The sequence below is a fragment of the Drosophila guanche genome, unplaced genomic scaffold, assembly GCF_900245975.1.
Source record: "Drosophila guanche unplaced genomic scaffold, DGUA_6, whole genome shotgun sequence".
NCBI lineage: Eukaryota > Metazoa > Arthropoda > Insecta > Diptera > Drosophilidae > Drosophila > Drosophila guanche.
This window is the reverse complement of record NW_022995746.1, coordinates 6,170,864-6,185,037: the sequence shown is the minus strand read 5'-3', so window position 1 is coordinate 6,185,037 and position 14,174 is coordinate 6,170,864. Positions and strand designations below refer to the sequence as shown.

At 46.0% G+C, this 14,174-nt stretch overlaps 4 protein-coding genes across 8 annotated transcripts in view; 2 read left to right on the top strand and 2 right to left on the bottom strand.

Annotated features, from left to right (window-relative positions):
• LOC117582508 (1-phosphatidylinositol 4,5-bisphosphate phosphodiesterase classes I and II) overlaps window positions 1-14,174 on the bottom strand; it is a 49,958-nt gene that overhangs the window by 24,085 nt on the left and 11,699 nt on the right. For all 5 annotated transcript variants that reach the window (XM_034270299.1, XM_034270301.1, XM_034270298.1 and 2 more), the window contains exon 2: window positions 6,541-7,007. In XM_034270299.1, the coding sequence (XP_034126190.1) occupies window positions 6,541-6,633 (93 nt within the window). In that variant the 5' untranslated portion in view covers window positions 6,634-7,007. The remainder of the gene's footprint in view (window positions 1-6,540; window positions 7,008-14,174) is intronic.
• LOC117582514 (trypsin) lies at window positions 477-1,502 on the bottom strand. Its single transcript, XM_034270310.1, has one exon. It carries the CDS (start codon window positions 1,409-1,411, stop codon window positions 542-544), a length of 870 nt encoding a protein of 289 aa, XP_034126201.1. The 5' UTR covers window positions 1,412-1,502; the 3' UTR covers window positions 477-541.
• On the top strand, window positions 3,500-4,474 carry LOC117582515 (lectizyme). Its single transcript, XM_034270311.1, has one exon. It carries the CDS (start codon window positions 3,517-3,519, stop codon window positions 4,351-4,353), a length of 837 nt encoding a protein of 278 aa, XP_034126202.1. The 5' UTR covers window positions 3,500-3,516; the 3' UTR covers window positions 4,354-4,474.
• LOC117582516 (lectizyme-like) lies at window positions 5,384-6,299 on the top strand. Its single transcript, XM_034270312.1, has one exon. It carries the CDS (start codon window positions 5,426-5,428, stop codon window positions 6,239-6,241), a length of 816 nt encoding a protein of 271 aa, XP_034126203.1. The 5' UTR covers window positions 5,384-5,425; the 3' UTR covers window positions 6,242-6,299.

Genomic DNA, 14,174 nt, shown 5'->3' with positions numbered 1-14,174 from the left:
TTTGGCTGCTGTTGAAGTTTGAGCAGAGCGATGGAGATGCCTCTACAGTTGGGTGCTGGGATTGGGTTAAGGCTTGAGGGACGAGCCATCAGCCAAAGTCTGTCGCGCTGTTGGTGGTGGCTGCTGAGGGAGCTCAGAACTGACACAGGCAGGAAGGAGCAATCAGCTGAAGACCTTTAGCCTGAGACAGCTTACACCTCCACGTTTACTTCTACTTTCTCGGGCATCTATTGGCTGCTGCCTCGTGTTTCTTTTGCCACTTTTTCGTGTCTCATTTGCCACTCATTCAACCCTGATTTGCAGCTGTGCTTACTGTATCTACAAACCGATCGCTGATCGTTGATCGTTGATCGTTAATCGTAAATTGTTGAACAATAAATAGCTTGTTGGATTGTTCGTAGCAATCAATACGCCACTTATCGGGCAATAGAAATACAGTAGATATTCCCACATCGATAAGATATGGCAAACACTCATCACAAGACTTTAATTTAATGCACAAATATTACGCAAAAAGATCTATTCGAAGGGCCGAAGGGCTTCAATTGAGTTGATAATAGGCCGCCATGGTGCCATAGATCCAGCCCACATAGGAGGAGACAGCAGTGTAGACCGTCGGACGATTGGCATAGCCGCAGGGCATGTAGCTCCAGGAGCCGAGAGCCACCAGTTCCGCGGGTCCATCGATGGGCCAGTAGACGAGCGGAGTGCCACCGTCCCCGTAGCAAGTCTTGACGCTGGAGCAGACCTGTTTGGACGTCAGAGGAGCATCGGTTGGCAGCAGCACTTCACATTGGGAGTTCTCCAGCAGCGGGGCAAAGGCATACTGCAGCTGCTTGGAGAACTCATCGCCCTCTACGTCGGTGAGGCCCCAGCCATAGGCGGTGACCAGTTTGCCGGCGTAATCCTCCTCCATGTCGGGCAGGGCTATCTGCTGGACACGAGCAGAGTACACAAATGGCTGGGAGACGTGCAGCAGGGCAATGTTGTCGCTGCCCGCCTTGCCATTGAACGAACGATGAACGGAGGCAAAGTCCACGTGACGCACCTGAGCGGCGGTCACATTGGAGCGATTGCTGACACCCGCATAGACGGGCATGCCGAGGATATCTCCATTGAAGCTGCGCACTCCCTCCACACAGTGTGCGGCAATGGTGACAATCCACGACTTGGCGATGAGCACTCCGCCACACTGATGCGTGTAGGTGGCCTTTGTGAGGCTCAGCGATACCAAATAGGGCACATTGTCCACACCCTGCACATCGTAGCCATCGATGATCCGTGCTGAGATCTCCACGGGGAGTGGAGAGTCTACTGCAGTTTCCCGCGCTGCCAGGTGTTGAATGTGCGGCTGCAGTGAGGCGGCGCCAGCGAGTGCCACAAGTGGCAGCAGTACGCAGAGCGATAGCATTTTACGGCAGTGAATTTATTTTTGTGGTACGATTACTGATTACTGATTACTCGTAGATGCGAAGTTCCACGATGGGAACCACAATAGGTCTAAACGGTTTGCGATCGAGTGACGAGGATTTTATAGTGCGCCGATCAGAGTCTAGAGCTTTTGGGAGAGAGAGAGAGAGAGAGATTCCCACACGAATTGAAGGTGCTCTTGGGCAGAAAAGAGTTGCAGAATATGGATTGCCTTTGTTGTTGAAAAGTTCTTGGCTCTTTTGTGTATTTCTTCTAGGATATTCCTTGAGCATTTATAAGCAACTAACACATGAAAAATTGGCTTTTACTTGAGATGTTCTTACTACTAAATGAATAGAGTATTTCCTCATGCCGTCTTAGCTACTATTTGGTCACTATTCAACCTTGTATTCTATCATATTTATCTAAGGGAAGATTAAGTGCCTGAAGGGATACCTGTCTAATAAAATGCTCTGACTCTAAATAATGATTCTTTCCATTTAATGCGCCTTTCACAGGTCTAGTTCCCATAGGTTTCCCTTCCTATATGGCCGTTAGCTTTAAGCTTTGCCAACTGCCATTTGTGGAGGTGATGGGAGAGAAATTCCCCAAAGAGTTAAACTACCCAAAAGTACTGCTTGTCGTGCTCTTTTCCAGCTATCTTTAATCGCGCAATTCATTCGGTTTTGATAAGAACTTAGCTCTCAAAGTGGAAGAGCTATCGATGGCTAGAAAAGAGATGAAAGTAGTTTTGATTGAAATACGAAAGAGAGTGAGAATATTTGGACTTTGCTCAAGGGCCCCATTGGAGTACAAAAAATATATTGAAGAAAACTGCACTTTAGCTCGATTATTCCAATTTATTTAGATGAGTATTTAGCCAAGTCTATGGACATAACACCAGCTGAAGTTCGAACTTTTCCAACCATAGTAAACGACTCTTGGGATTGGGTTTCTATCTTACCAATAGGAAATATAATCTTCCAAGCATTGCCCATTTAGATTTTAAACTACAGTTTTAATATCTTTCCAATAGTCATTCAATTACCCATTAAAAACTGGCTTGCCTTTGCGCCATCACTTTTTGCCTCTAATTGAAAGGCATTGGAAACTCTTCTTAATGTCACCGCAAAATGCTCTTAAATGGAAGATGGCTTTGCCGGCGTGTTTTGTCCATGCAATAACCCCTTTTTCCATGCAGTGCATATCCCTGCTGCACCATGTCCTTCCCTGGTGCACCAGCATCCATAATTGCCGGCTGCCAACTGGCTCTCAAAGTGGCATTAAGGCCACATGGCGCTGTCTGCCGCCCCGGCGCGTTTTCCTGTTGGTGTGTTTTCCCTCTATTTTCTCGCTCATTTCCCCTTTCCTTTTCCTCCCTTTTTGTTGTTGTTTTAAAAATGTTTTTACGCAAAAGTGCGGTTGATGTCCGGTTTGATCGGGGTGCAGGCAGCGAGCGAACCATCGAGAACTTTGTATGCCGTGAAATGTGCTTTTAATTGGCTTAGTCCGCCCGCCGCAGCAGTAACCGGACTCTGACCAGTGGTCCATAAGGCCTCTGCCTCTCCTTTGCCTCTGCTGCCATATTTTTAGCATCCTTTCATGCCAGCGAGCGGCAGCGAGTTGGACCCCTGGCGACCTTGTGGCGCTGCGCTGTCAACACCTCAGTGGCCACATTACGCACCTCTAAAGGGGCCGGCACTAACGCGGGAAGCCCTTCCTTCACCTCTAAAGCCTTTCGCCTCCGACTGGGAGCTCTAAAGTGGAAGCCCCTCCACCACCTCCACAGGTGCTCTAATGAAGCCTTAGCTCCACGGGTGTCCAAACCAGCAGCCTGACTGCAAAAGTCCTTCATTTTGTCACTCTCACTGACTCTCCTCAGCTTTGGGTTTACGCACAGCTTTCAAGGGCAAAACCCACAGTCCGCGTCGTAACCTTATCGCAGTGCAGATCCCAATCGACTCATAAGAATAGCCGCGTGTAATCGCAGTATATTCGAAACACCATTCATAAATCTATTCGCTAATCTGGCAGCGGATTTCGACTATAAAAGAGGTTACCCTCGGCACTGGCAAACATTAATCCAACTCCTTCGACACGCACAGAATGAAGTTTGTGATTGCTTTGAGTATTCTGGTGGCTCTGCTGGCCACCGCTCAGGCTGGCAAATTGAGCGACAAATTCGCTCATTTGATCCCCAGCTTTGCCACTGGCTTCGTGATCAACGGCACCGAGGCGGAGCCCCACTCTGCCCCGTACATCGTCTCGCTGGCCACCAAGTTCGACAAGCATTCGCACATCTGCGGCGGCACCATCATCAGCAAGGAATGGATCCTCACGGCTGCCCATTGCATCTCCAACCCCGTGAACATGAGCGCCATCGCTGGTCTGCACACCCGCGCAAAGGTCGATGAGCTCACCCAGCAGCGTCTGATCGATTTTGGCCGCGTTCACGAGTCCTACACTGGAGGCGTTGGACCCTTCGACATTGCCATCCTGCACGTGAGCGAACCCTTCGTGTTCAACGAGTGGGTCCAGCCCGCTACCCTGCCCACCCGCGAGGAGGTCCATGAGGGAGAGTCCCACCTGTACGGCTGGGGACAGCCCAAGTCGTACGTTCTGACCGCCGCCAAGACCCTGCAGACCGTCACCACGGAGCTGGTCAACTACCAGGAGTGCGCCGATGCCCTGCCCGAGAATGCCCCACTGGAGCCATCGAACATTTGCTCCTCCTCCCTGCAGCAGAGCGTGTCCGCCTGCAACGGTGACTCTGGCGGCCCTCTGGTCGTGGAGACCGAGAACGCACCCTCCGAGCTGGTCGGCATCGTCTCCTGGGGCTACATTCCCTGTGGACTCGCCCAGCTGCCCTCCGTCTACACCCGCGTCTCCGCCTACACCGACTGGATCCAGGCCAAGCAGACCGCCTACTACGCTCTCTTCTAAGGGAATGGAGTTCTACTCTTATAGATCAACTTCCAAGGGAATCCACTCTGCGATTCCACTGAGAAGTTGTTGGAAGAACCACTGATGGATGGTGAAATAAATGCATTCGTCTAAAGTCTAAGTTTTGATCATGGGTTTGCCAGAGATTGGCTAATTTATGGCCATGATTGGGCATAGGGGGCTGATCTGGATTTATGGCGCTACTATAACCAGTAATCGTGACTGGAAAGGCCACGGGTTTTTCGGCGAAGGCGTGTGCCATTGATAGAGCCAATCAGAGGCAGAGTGCCAGTGCCAGTTCCAGTCTATTTCTTATCAAAGAGATTAGGGCACGGGCGCTGAATGGGAAAGCTCGCGAGCAGAAAGCTCTGATTTGTACACAAAGTAAACGGAAATAATGTACCCCCTTTTATGAGAAAGTACCTGCTTTAGATGTAGCTAGTCATGACTAGTAATCATAGGAGTACGGGTGTACCACAGATAGTGGAAGCGCCATGGGGAAATATTAAGAGGGAGTGCCGAGGCACCCAACATTTAAGATCATTCTCCCTATAAACATAAGCCGATTGCAATGATTTATCTCTGATAAAATAATAGCTCTCCCACTTTCTTCATCGTCAATTTTTGTGATTTAATTAGATGGATTGAAATTCTCTTCAGAGGCAAAAATATCTTTACCCTTTTCACTGATGTTTGGCCAATAAGTCCCAAGTTCATTCACGCCCAAAACGTATCTTATCTGTGTTTGAAGAGATGTCTGAAAAACCAATCTAAAGAGTCTAACACTTTGATTTATCACTTGAAGGGTTATCGATAGCTTCGAAGTCAAGTGACAACTTGAGAGACTCGACATACGACACTCGAGCAAATTATTCGAGCAACTCCAAAGTGAAGTAGAGATCCGATAGATGTGTAGTGGATGGTGCCACACTTTTATTGGCACCCCCCAAGGATCGTAAATCTGCGACTATCTTCGGCCAGCGATAAGGAAACAAAAGATTAGATCCCTCCCGCCTATAAAAATCAATGCCAAACCCACTGGTGGAACAAACGCAAACCAACAGCCGAAAGCATGAGACAATTTGTGCTGTTCCTTGCACTCGCAGTGGCCGCTGTGTCGGCCCACACGATCGCCCAGCCAGGATTCCCGGAGGGACGCATCATCAACGGCTACGAGGCACAGCCCGGAGAGGCTCCCTACATCGTCTCCCTGCAGAGTTTAGAGGGAGTATCCCTCTGTGCTGCTTCAATCATTCGTGCGGATGTTCTGCTCACCGCCGCCCACTGCCTCACGAAGGACTACTATTTGGCGGTGGCTGCTGGCCACAGTCGCAGCAATCCCGAGGACACCCAAGTGCGAAAGGCCAGCATAACTCGCCAGCTGATCCACGAGAGCTACCCGGGCAAAGCCGGACCCTACGACATTGCTCTGCTCTTCCTGGAGACGCCCTTCGATCTGAATGCCATCTCCCGGGATGGCTTCGCGCCCGTTTCCACCATCGCGCTGCCACCCAAGAATCTTCCGGGCACCACCAGCGGCACCCTCTACGGCTGGGGCAAGGACGGCTCCAACGGACAGCCGGACACGCTGCAGAAGCTCGATGTGGACATTCTCGACTATGAGACCTGCCTGGCGGCCATGCCCGAGGACAGCAAACTGGTGGACAGCAATGTGTGCACCCACAAGGCCGGCACCCCCGACGGCGCCTGCAATGGCGACAGTGGCGGTCCGCTGATCAGTCGTTCTGCCGACGGCACTGCCTACCAGGTGGGCGTTGTGTCCTGGGGCTATGTGCCCTGCACGATGACCAAATATCCTTCGGTTTACACGTCGGTTTATGCGTTTACCAGTTGGATTAATCAGCATATTAATGATTATTCGAACTAGGTCTTAGAAGGTCTTAGAAAATAATAGAAAATATTTCAATAAATGAACATTAATAGGAGCAGACCATCTTTTCACTCTCATTCTCTATCTAGAGAAGGGTATACAGAGGTAGGTTTAATGATCACTAAATCAACAACGTTCCATCCTCTATTAACTTCCACTAATCTCGTTTGAAAATCCATCAAAAATCCCTCCAAAATGTTTCAAAATTCTGCTACAAATTGCAATCATACTTCACTGCTCCCTGCACTTTTTCCCCCACTTATTGCTTGAGTAACTTAATTTTTGGTTGCACTCACATCATCCCATCGTATGAATTTTTCGCCATCCTGCAGCGCCTGTGGCACCTCCACGCTGGCGGTGGAGATGTACGTACCCCCGGCGCTCATCATCCTGCAACCGAATCAGAGATCCCAATCCAAATCCAAATCCAAATCCTCTTCCTGTAATTTTATGCTGCTGCTGCTGCTGCTGCTGTTTTCTGTGTGCGTTTTGTGTTTTCCCTCTGTTGTTTCCTGTGCTGCGGCTGTTGGCTTCCGCTTAGCCGCTGCTCTGCACTTCCGTTGCTCTTGTTGCTCTGAATGCTCCTGGTCTGCATACAAATGAAGCCATGATTCTGGTCCTAGTCCTCGCCCTGGACGTGGACGTGGTCGCGCTGACCGTGCTGTGCCTCAATTAGTGCCGCGTTGTATCTGTGCCACGCGCCTGACTTGCTTCTGACTGCATTTCTGCGGTCCTTGATTAAAATTCCAGTGACGTGTTGCTCCTGCAAAAATAGAGAGAAAAAAGGGGAAAGCTTTAGCTGCATGTTGGAAAAGTTGGTTGCATTCTAAGCCATCGATTGAATGGGATTGAAACCCCTGAAAGGTTCATTCCTCTCTCGCTGTGTCCTCGTTATACCTTTGCAAATGAGCCAGAACTAAAGTTCCTCCCAAGTTGATTAGCGTTTTCCCCTCAACCAGCTCTCTCCACAAAGTATTGCCTCAGCCATTGTCTGTCTGCCGCTGACCGATTACGAACCTTTGCCCAAAAGGTCAGGCTTCCCATTCATTCGACCGTTCCATTCATTCAAACATTCATTCATTCATTCATCGAGTCCAGTCCAGTCGGAGTCGTCTCTCTTCATTCAGGGTTTCATCCTCATCCTCAACCCCAAACCCCCTCTCCGCTGTCTGCTTTTGTTTGCCTATTTTTGGGCTGGCCATTGTGTTGCTTTGGTTTCCCCTTGTAGTTTTTTCTTTTTTTTTGTATCTCGGGGAAGGTCCAACCCAAAACTCTTTGCTTTCCTCTACGCTAATTTGCCGCTCGTGTATTTTTTTCAATTTTCAATTAGCTGCCAGCGAACTTTCGACCCGAAGCCAAAGACCAAAAAGGCCTTTAAATAGACACGACATCCGGTGCAGGGAGAACAATACGAATACGACTAAGAGTACTCGTCTTTGTGCTAAAATTAGGCATAAAGCCACACAAATTTGAGCGGGAAATGGTGAGTTAAATGGGGAAGAAGACTGCAAAGATCTTTGCCGAATGAAATATGTTTTTGAGTGCTGAATATACGGTTTCCTTTATAGTTGTTTTATGCATACAGATATGAACCATCAATCCTCAAAATGTTGATAGAGTTTTAAACATTTTTACAGCTGGAATACTGCAGAGAATTGTGTGCAATGAAAGGTAATTGAAATATATTGAAAATTATTTTTGTAGTAGAATTTTGTTCAGAAATGTTTCTTATCGATTGAAGTATCTTTGTGGATCTACTTTGATTTAGAAAAATTAATCTTAGATTGAATTGATTAATAAAGAAGCGACAGGTTTAAGGTTTCTATCATATCAGCAATAAATTCCAACTAAATTACATTCCAAAACTCATCTAAACATCCACCCTTCTGCACTCCCAATACCTTTCTTTCCCTCAGTGTAGCCACCTTTATGGCAGCAGTCACACTCGCTCGAGTGGCTTTCCCACCGCTCTGTCTGTGGCACTACGAGTGGTTCCTGCAGCCAGTCGTACAAGTTGTAATCCACTTAGGACCACTAAGATGACAGCTTCAGCCACTCAAACGAAGCGCTCGGATATGCATATGTAGAAACACAGATGCTTAGATGCAAATAGTGGTAGGGGGAGAGAGGTGCAGAGGGACACGTGACAGCAGCACTAATTCTTTGATAATTTCTTTTTGGCCATGTCATAACCAATTCGGTGAAACTCCTGAAGGCCAAAACCAAAAACACAGCCAGCCAGGCCCGGGCGGCCACACAATGGGAAAATGTAAGACAAAAGTTTTAGTCAGCCAAGGCAAGAGGCATGCCACAGAGCTACCCCACCCACACACGCACACACACGCACACTCGCATGAATGCAAAAAGTTTTACCCGCCCGAAAGGAAGTCATTTGTTTGTGCTGTTGCTTTTTTGGTAAACAGAATTGAGTTTACGAAAATTTATTTAGCCATTTTCCATGGCATTTTCTATTTGTTGTTTGCTATTTTCTCTTGGCTATTTTCTATTTGCCCATTTTGTAGTAGTACTTAAAGTGGTGCTTGCAGTTTTTCGACGATGTTTTTGGGAGCACTAAAGGTAGCAGCGGCGCATAAAATTGCCATAAGTGGAAGCTATGAAAATATCACAATTTATGCTCTTAAAAAGTGCAGCCATTAATATTGCAGCACTTTATCAAGACTTTCAACAATTCTTTATACGAGAAAACATGATTAATTCCCAAGAGAAATCAATAAAATAAAATTCAAGACGTTTTTCCATTAATTTCTTTTGAAACTCTCATGAATAAAAAATAAGAAAATTAAATTGTTAATAATTTGCAGAGATACAAATGTCAGCCTTAGTATTGGAGCTTTTTATGTTGCATTCCAACATATTTGAAACAGGAATAAACAAAACAATCATTTATATTTCTTTATCCACTAAATTTGCTTCAAGCTCGCAGGATAAATCGCATGAAAAATGCACGAAAAATCTACCCATAAAATCCTAATCTTAATTTTTCAAGAGCATCAACAGCTGCGACCTAAACGCTCATGTACGCTGCCTCTGTTTGCTTTTCTGCTTTTCTGCTTTGGCGTTTTCCATTTTTCACATTTCCAAATTGAGTTTTGTACAATCATAAATTTCCCACAGCCAAAAGGGGAAGTAATTAAGCAATTTCATTTCTGTCTGTTTGTTTGTTGCTCTGTGGAAAACGGATCTCGATTCAATATCGCAAAATTGTTATCGCATTATGGCGCTGCCTCCCCGGCCCCCTCCCTTCCGACCGACTGAAAATTGGCTTCGATTTTCCTGATTTCCATTGGCTGTGTGTTGTCTGCTTTTCTGACGCTTTTCTTTCTGCTTTTTATTTTGCAAATCGTTTTAAGTGTTTTATGGCAAAACAGGGAACAAATTTATTGCAGGCAATTTGCAGATGTTAGCCCCACAAGGGAAAGGGAAAGGGAAATGGGGATGGGCTCTGGAGTTACGCAACGGAAATCACAGCAACAACAACAACAGCAAACAGATTTTCAAGTGACTTTTCCCTTGGTCCTGGAGACTCTCTCTCCATGAATCATGCATGCGACAAAAGCAGCAAAAAAAACATTACAAAAAGTGCCCTGCCTCTTGCCCTACATTTTCGAGGGGGGGCACGGGACCTGGGTATGGGGCATAAATCAAGGCGCCCGTCAAAATATGTTTTCCCTGCCAGCGAACTCAAAGGTTAACCCTTGATATACGACCATCCATAGTGACAGCAGCCAGCGATGGCAATTGATGGCGAGATGCCTATCCGGCAGTTGGAAACTTCATCAGCGGCAAAAAGGTAATCAAAAAGGTTACCACGTGGAAGCTGTGTGTCCATGGAAAACTCTTGGCTGATAATTCTTATAATAATTAGAAAATCGATTAAAGAACTCGTAAATATTTGTATTTTTATCTTTCAGTCAGTCCCTCTGGATACTTCAGTTAGGGGTTCCCACAATCAACGCGCTTTGGGCTCCTTTTTTTGGTGGAAATTAATCTTTGAAATAAGTTTCTTTACTCAGATTAAATCCCCGCTTGGTTGATTTTTTTGATGTACAACGTTTGGCCATTCCATGCCTATTTATTATTTATATTTCGAAGTATTTGTGTAACAACTAAATCATAGAAAACACAGGGACACACATTCTCCAGCAACTCTCCAGGAAGTGTCTCCCGCCTCCACCCCTCCTTGCGGCCACCTGCATCTCTTAAGTGTCCATTTAGCTGCTGGGAGGCCAACAACTTTCTAGTCAAAATGAATTGTGGCATTCCATGCCATTCCACAGCAATGACAAAGCTTTCTTGGCAGGCTTCTACTTTGGCTAGAACTTTCTTCAGGGGCAAGTGCGGAAGTGGCTTGTCAAATGGCAATCTTGCCACACACACACACACACACACTACGATACACACACACACACATCTACACAAACATGATAATCAAATCAAGGCGCCAGCTATTTGGTTAATGTGCATGACAGCATCGCTCGCTCGCTCGCTCGCTCGCTGGCTGCCCCACAGCCTGACTGCCTGCCACAAAGTCGTTGCCGTGGGCTGGTGGGGGGAAAGTTAAAATGTTTAAAAGTGAAGCAGGTGAGACCCCAAAGATAAGGCGGTGTCAGGTGGCAGACAGACAGACAGACAGCGACAGAAAGCCAAAGAGGCGGCAAAAATCTCTCTCTCACTCTGTGTGTAGCATGCTTTTAGGAGGCCTGAAGGAGGGGCAGACTCCACTCCACGCGCTTAAATTGCAGCTGCGAGAGAGCCCCTCTGGCTTCTGGTTGCCAAGGCAGCCTTATGTGTATGCGAGTGACTGTACTGTGACTATAATTTCATTTGTGGCACATAAAACTTTCTCAGGCTTCATCTCTCTCTCTCACTCTCACTCTCACTCCCACTCTCGCTCTCTGAGGAGGCAGAAAGATGGAATCACATTAAACTAATTGCTTTAGCTTGTCATTTTGTTGCTGTTGTTGTTGTTGTATTCCCATTGTTGTAAATGTTTCATGTTGTATTTTGTTGCTAAAATGCCCATTGTTGTAATTGTTTTTGTTGCTGGCTGCTGGTTGCTGGCTTCTGGTTGAGTGTTTGATTGTTAGTGCTTTTAGGCAGTGGCAGAGGCAAATTATATTTTCTGCTGTATGTGCAAAATGCTTTTTTCTTCTCCCCACCCCAACCCACCCCACCCAACACACAGAAGCTATTAAAAATTGAAAAGGCCACCCACATACCGTGTCTCCCTACTCTGCTGTTTGACAGGAAGTGCCTTGCGTTTTTGTCCTTAACCTGAGAGAAGAGAAAACAGCAAAGAAAACACCCAAAAACTCTGGCCTCAAACTTTAAGGATGCCACTGTCGACCACAAAGCGTTTTGCAGCGTCGCTTTTTTGACAAGAAAAAAAGAGCACAAAAATACTAAGAGGAAGCTGTAAGCACATGGAATGCTTTACCAATATATTGCAATAATTTGCACTGCAGAACTTGCTTCTGCAGCAGAAAGGGTTTTTTTTACCGACGGCATCGTGTCACATTCACTTCACACATCACACACGAAATTTGTTGAAATTGAATTTATCGATCCAAAAATTCGCGGAAATGGCACGACGTCCCTGATGCAATCGAATTATTTTGCACATCGAAAAAAATAGGGTTTTTTTTTTGCGCACACGATAAAAACATTGAATTTTTGTTTGTGTTTTTTTTTCCGAAACAAATATTTTTTGTAGTTTACCTTTTCTTGTAATCTTTTGTGAGGGCAAAATGCAAAATTATCAGCAAAAGCTTATCAGCTGCCAATTGTGAAGTGAATGTTTAGCAAAATTATTAAATTAACTATATTATTATTATTATTATTAACTATAGAAGAATGCACATGGTGTGCAAGTTCATTTGTAAACGATTCTGGCAAACAGTAAATAAATGTTAAGGATTCTCTGCAGCAAAAAATCAACTAAATATTCCAGTGAATTTAGTTGCATGAGAACGCTCTTAGTATTTTCCCGTCGCTGTTTAAATTATCGTGCATAATGAGAGCCTATAACAGCAGCGAAAGACCAACAGAGAAGCCCCAATACAGCCTCAGGAACAACCCCAAAAAATCTGAACATCAAATATTAGCACAGGCCGTTGCCAAAGGTTACGGGAGTGCTGCACAGCTCGGCCTTTTCGGGAAGGTTTCCATGTACCTTTTCTTAGAGGATTTGCCACCTTTACCCACAGCCGCTACAGCCACATTTTCCCTTCTAAGATTATTAAAATTGAACTGCATTTGATTTGTTTGCCTTCGAATATTTCTGCATGAAAAAAACACAAAAACTAATTCGGAATCAAAAATGAATTCGTTTCTGCCTCGTGGTTCCGGAAAAATGTTTTCCTGTGGCAATCAGTGCACAGCATTTCGGGGCCCAAAGTTTTTCTTTTATTTTGTTTGCCTTTTTTTTTTGTGCTTTTTGCATGTTTTCTTTTGTTGCTTTGTTTGCCTACAACATCTCCTTAGATTTTTCTTCGCCTTTGCTTTCCATAAAAATTCATCATCCGGAGAGTGGATAAAGGGGGGGTGTAGGCTGTTCCTTTTGGCAGAGGAACAGAGAGCGAGGGGTAGGGCTGGTGCAAGTCAACAACTTGCTGGACGGCCCTTGGGCTGCTCAGTATCGGTGGCACAGCAAAGCACACAAATAAATAAAAAATAAAAAATATAAAACGTTGGGCACAATTTTCAGTGGGTGGTGTGGGTAGGGGTAGGGGTAGGGGCTGAGTGTGGAGGGGTGCGGTTAAGTAAAAGAAAAACAAAATTAAGTTCAATGACACCCCAAAACAACAGCCGCTGGGGCCACACAATTTTCGAGTTCTCCCTCTCCCATTGTTGCTGTGTTTTTCTCGGTGATGGTGAGGGGTAGAGGGGCAGTGGCAGACCTCCATCAACGTCAAGCCCTGTCTCACACCCTACACCCTACCATGCCCCTTTTGTGGGTGTGCTTCTGGAGGCGCCTTCAATTGGAAAACTTTTTGTTACACTTTTGTTGGATGTTTTTTGGGTTTGCTTTTTGGCGTGGACCGAGCGAGGAGTGCTATTTTCCTGTAATTCGCAAATTTCGTCATTCGCTTCATTTTTTTGTTGCACCCCCTGCAACAACACCCCCTGCAAACCAACACTTTTGCAGATCAAACCCCGCCGATAGCGAAAATTGTGAAAATATTGACAAAACAATTGTTTTTCAATGGCACGCGAACGGCAGAGGAGCAGCAGTCCTTCCTCATTCTTCTACTCCACTTTTCCTGCTGCTAGTGCTAGGGGCTCGTGCACTCCCCTCCTTTACCCCTGCTGCCATCCCCTATCTGCTGCCGGCTCGTGTCAGTTGTTTGTCTCTAAAATGTTCTATTTATAGGCAACGGCACCAGCGCTCTGTCGATGAGGCGATGAGTTCAATGTTTGATTGGCCTCCGCTGAAGGGTAAAATGAACCTTGCGGCGGAAACTTGTGAAGGGTTGCGGATAACTTGGGTAGCCCCCCCAAAGAGAAGAGGAACCAAGGCAGACAGTGTCAGCCCTACACTACCCAACTCCTTCGGCATGGGGGAACCTGCTTTAGCCTGCATTTAGGGGTCTTGAAAGGAAATGGGGGAGCGAGCACCATTAGAGCGTATTTGCAGGCAAATGAGAATATATTTGAATGTGATTTAGGGCAATGTTTGATTGCAATGCAGGTAAAAGTTGTGCAGTAAAAAGAGATATAAATATGTAGACTAGATCTAACAGCAAGAGCTATGAACAAGCTGATTCCTTTCTTAATTCTGGAAAATGTTTCAGTATCTTCGATACCAACGGAAACGAGCATTATTCTCATACTTCAATAGATATTGTAGAAGTGCTACCAAGTGCTAACTAAACCTAAAAACGCCCCACTGTGAAAGCGCTTTCTGTCA